The 4,076-nt window shown below is 42.3% G+C and overlaps 1 protein-coding gene across 1 annotated transcript; it reads right to left on the bottom strand.

Moving 5' to 3' along the window:
• Positions 1-2,076: 2,076 nt before the first annotated feature.
• On the bottom strand, positions 2,077-2,646 carry TEOVI_000048500 (Trypanosome variant surface glycoprotein (A-type), putative; the record flags this gene model as incomplete). Its single annotated transcript, XM_067223162.1, has 1 exon — positions 2,077-2,646. The coding sequence occupies one exon, from the start codon at positions 2,644-2,646 to the stop codon at positions 2,077-2,079; it is 570 nt and encodes a 189-aa protein (XP_067079263.1).
• Between the last annotated feature and the right edge of the window lie 1,430 nt (positions 2,647-4,076).

Below are 4,076 nucleotides of genomic sequence, written 5' to 3'. Positions count from 1 at the left end.
CAATACATTCCCCTTTGTTGTCATTATTCTGCATTGAGTCCCACAACACATGATGTGAGTTGAAATCTGCCCCTACTACGAGAGAACCGCTTTCTACCGCTAATTGTTCCAACTATGTTTTTGAAACCATCGATTTTCTAGGAAAATAAACTGAAGTGACTGTCAAATTTGACTCAGATGAAGATATAAACGTTGCCGAGACTCTTTCCGGCAGACACTCCTCCTTCAGACTTTGGATGACTTCCGCGACACCTTTAACTAAAATTGATACCCCACCACCATGTGGAGAACGCTCCATCCCCATGTGTTGGTATCTGCCTATTGTAAGAACCTTACATCCCGCTGGAGCCGAGTGAATCTCCTGCAGCAGACAAAATAGCATACAATCCTCCTGGTGCTTCTTCTTTCAGGCGATCCGCTTAGCCTGGGAGAGACACCCAGAATTTCACTGTGCTCCACGAATCATAGGAGCCTGAATTCTGTTATACATCTCCACTAAGAAGTAGTATAAGGCTATGTATCCCAATCGAAGCGCGCTCGCACGTGTAGAGGAGCAGTCTAATATATTTCTTCACCACAGAGTGCCGATGCTTCTGCTTGCTCTTCTCTCGTCACCGAAAGCCTCTTGCCCATACCAATCCTGTCAGATGTTGTTTAATACTTGCAATTGGCTTTCCCCAATGAGATGTGGTACTGGACCCTGGGACCATGATGAGGTGGCCGGCGTCACCAGGGACGTTTCATAATTTTCATAAAATTTAGAAATATCCTTTTAATGCTATAATTCTACCAAACTCACAAAAGCGGAAACAATCAGAGAAATTATCTGATTGAAGAGAAAAATACCATTTTGACACTTCTCCTTTTCTGGTTCTGTTTCACCCTCTTTGCCTTTTCTCCAGCCACAAACGGGGGTTTGGCCGGGCGTGCTCTCTTCTTCACAAGCTTTTTTTTCAGTATGGCCGGTACATTTATCCTCTTTTTTCCTCCCGCTTTCACTCCCTCTTTAACTTTGCACTTTTCGTCTTGGAATTAGCAGCCATTTTCATCGCTGCTCTTCCCACCGGTTTATCTTTGCATTTTTCTTCTGCTATTTCTGGGTCCAACGTGGTGGGTGTTGGTTGGTGCTCAAGACTCTGTGTATACAAAAACCTTGATAGAGTAAAAAAATCGAATTGGAAACTGTGCGAATGAGGGTTAAGGTCGATGTAAAAAAGAGCCGCTTCATCACTAAAAATTAAAAAATGGCGAAATCGAAAAAAAAATTAAAATTAAAAAAAAAGTGAAATAAAAAATAATCCAAAAAATAAAAAACTCTGACCCTAACCCTAACCTCCTTCCCTATCTTTCTACCTTCTTGCCTTGTTGGAGAACAAAAATTCAAAAGAAAACAGGAAAAAGGAGAAAATTTTTAGGTATCAAAAATAAAGTTTTACACACACAGGCACCGTTAAAAATATATTTCTGGAGAATTTTAAATATGTTAAAATATATCAAATTTAAGCAAGAAAAATAGGAGAAAATTAAAACAGCAAGGCCATAAAAGCAGCAGCCATTAGGGCGAATTGTTTTCCGCATAGAAAACATCCGTCTAGACATTCGTGTTAGGGTAGTTTCCCTCTTCCATCGACATAATCAGTCCGTCCACAAACTGCATTTTTGCCTTCTGGTTTCTTACCCTCAACCTTTTTGCAATTCTCTTCCGTTCTCGCATCGGAGCAGTTTATAAGTTTTTTCTCTCCTCCATCTACTTGTTTTGGCGTGTAAGTTTTATCCACTACACATTTTTTATTTGGTCCGTCACTGCCCCATTTACATCCATCTTTGCAGTTATCTCCTGTTCCTTTCTTTTCGCACGTTACGTCTGTTTCGGAAGTTGACTTCTCTGATGCGGGATGGCTCGTTGGACATTTCTTGTCCTGTGTCGCTTTAGAAATGGTTTCCTGAATCAAAAGTGCTAAGACTTCACTTAACCTGTTAGTCGGTATTTTCTGTATTGTACTGGCCGCCAGCTTCAGCTCCGATGGAAACACCAGTTCTTCTTCTAACATGTCCTTGATGAATTTGCTTTTGAACTTAGTGGCGCTGTCGCCCAAAAATCTGCTTGTCGGCCGCCTTGAGTTCATTAGTTGCTGAGACCTGTTCGGGTTTGGCTTTGACGTCATTTATGGCGAAGTTGTTCTCTGCCAGAAATACGTCTCGTGTTAATTCTTGATAGATACTTGCATAAACGGCGTCATCTGTTATCTCTGGCGTCGTCTTGTACGCATTAGCGGCTTTAATTGCTTCGAGGTACGCCGGTGTGTTCGCTGAGCTTGCGCTGGTCGGCTCTAGGTCGTCTATCCGGCGGATTTTTGGGCCCGTTGTGCCTGTTGTCAGCAGCCCGCCCATCATGGTCAGATGGCTTGCCATGTCGCCAGTGAACATACCTCCGGCACTTGGGTGGTTTTCGAAAAGCAGGCATTTGTCGAAGCTGGCTTCTGTCGATGCCACGTTCCATGGCGGGATGCCGGTTGTAAAGCTTTGGTCGGAGAATTCCTCTAGCCCTACTAGGTTTACCGTACCTGGTATTGCTAGGCTGTCGCATCCCTTGAGGTGCTGTCTCCGCGTCACCGCTGTTTTCGTGTCGCTGCATTTGTTAGACATGCGCCGTTGGTTCCGACGTTGGACGCTTTGAGTTATTCAAGTAATGTGGTTGCTTCTATAGTGCTGCCAGCCACGATATTTGCTTTTGCTGCTAGGTATATTCCTCCTTTGGCTTTCGCTATTGCTGCCGAGTAGATGTTGTTTATTGCTGTTGTAGCTGCCGCTTCTCTTATTGCTGCTATTTTAGTCCGCTTTTTGACCGCTTCTGCAAGGGAATAGATGATTAATTGGTGTTGTAGTTTGATAGCATTCTGTACTATGGGCTCCGCTGCCTGCAAAGCTGTCGCTGCCGCCGCTGCAGTCTGGCGCATGCCGTCTGCTTTTTTACAGAGCTCTGCTATTTTCGAGCCGTCGAGGGGGTTCTTCGCTGCTGCTTGGGCGTCGGTCAGCTGTGCGGGACAGGCCAGTATAAACATCACTATTGGAAATGTTCGTGCTTTCATTGCTTATCTGGTATGTGCTTGTCGTTCTGTTATTATATAACACTCAGAATCGTGTTGTTGGTGTTAGAACATATTCGAGGCGCTGAAGTTGCCGGGTTTGGAGCTGAAGTCTGTAGTTTTACAGATATTAGTGATTGTTCTTGTGAATAAATTCAACATTTTTGTTATGCGCTATCATCACACTTTGCCACCATTGTAGGGGTGGCATCGTCGTCCATGGTTTCGGGGGGCTTAGTGCATTAGTTCTTGAACCACCGCTATACAGAACTGTATGAGTTTTGACACTATTTATCTAACCCATCTTTGTTGATCACATATTAATTTTGATTTTCTATCATTGGTATTCTAGCGCTAAAGGAGCAGCCTCTCCTAAACACTTCATTAAACAATAAACGTTTCATAGGTTATTGCCGTCCCTCCGTTGTGGCCAGCATATTGAAAACGATATTCACCAACAAGCTCTCTGTAGTAGTACTTGGCCATCCATGTGTGAATTCCACAGCACAATCACATACTCTTTTATTATGAGCCGTGATATTTCTGATTTCGTTGTGTTATTCTATATTTTTCCTTCTTTATCGTGCTCTTCTTCCCCGCAAAACATTGCAACTCCATTGAGATTGTAAAGTGGAGTCTTTCTTTCATTGCCTTTCCATCATATCCTTTATGTATTATAGTTCCATGGTCGTTTTTGTGTTTGAAACTTAGTGTATAACACCTTCCTCCATCTGTACTTTCCTGATGTTGCCTTAATAATATTCCTCGCGCGCCCTCAAAATCTTTTGGATACTCGCCATCTCACCATCTCACTCACTCACTTACTCCTATTACAATCTCACTATATTTAAATTTTTTCCATTTTGCTTGTTCATTCGTTCCCTCCACCATAGTTCTAATTATATTCGTATATACATACTTATGACACACTCCTATTATTATTTCTATTTCTATTTCTATTTCTATTATTATTATTATTATTATTATTAT

The sequence above is a fragment of the Trypanosoma equiperdum genome, assembly GCF_001457755.1.
Source record: "Trypanosoma equiperdum strain OVI genome assembly, contig: ctg_177, whole genome shotgun sequence".
NCBI lineage: Eukaryota > Euglenozoa > Kinetoplastea > Trypanosomatida > Trypanosomatidae > Trypanosoma > Trypanosoma equiperdum.
Note: the sequence above shows the minus strand (reverse complement) of the source record. Positions and strands in the feature narration are given on the sequence as shown.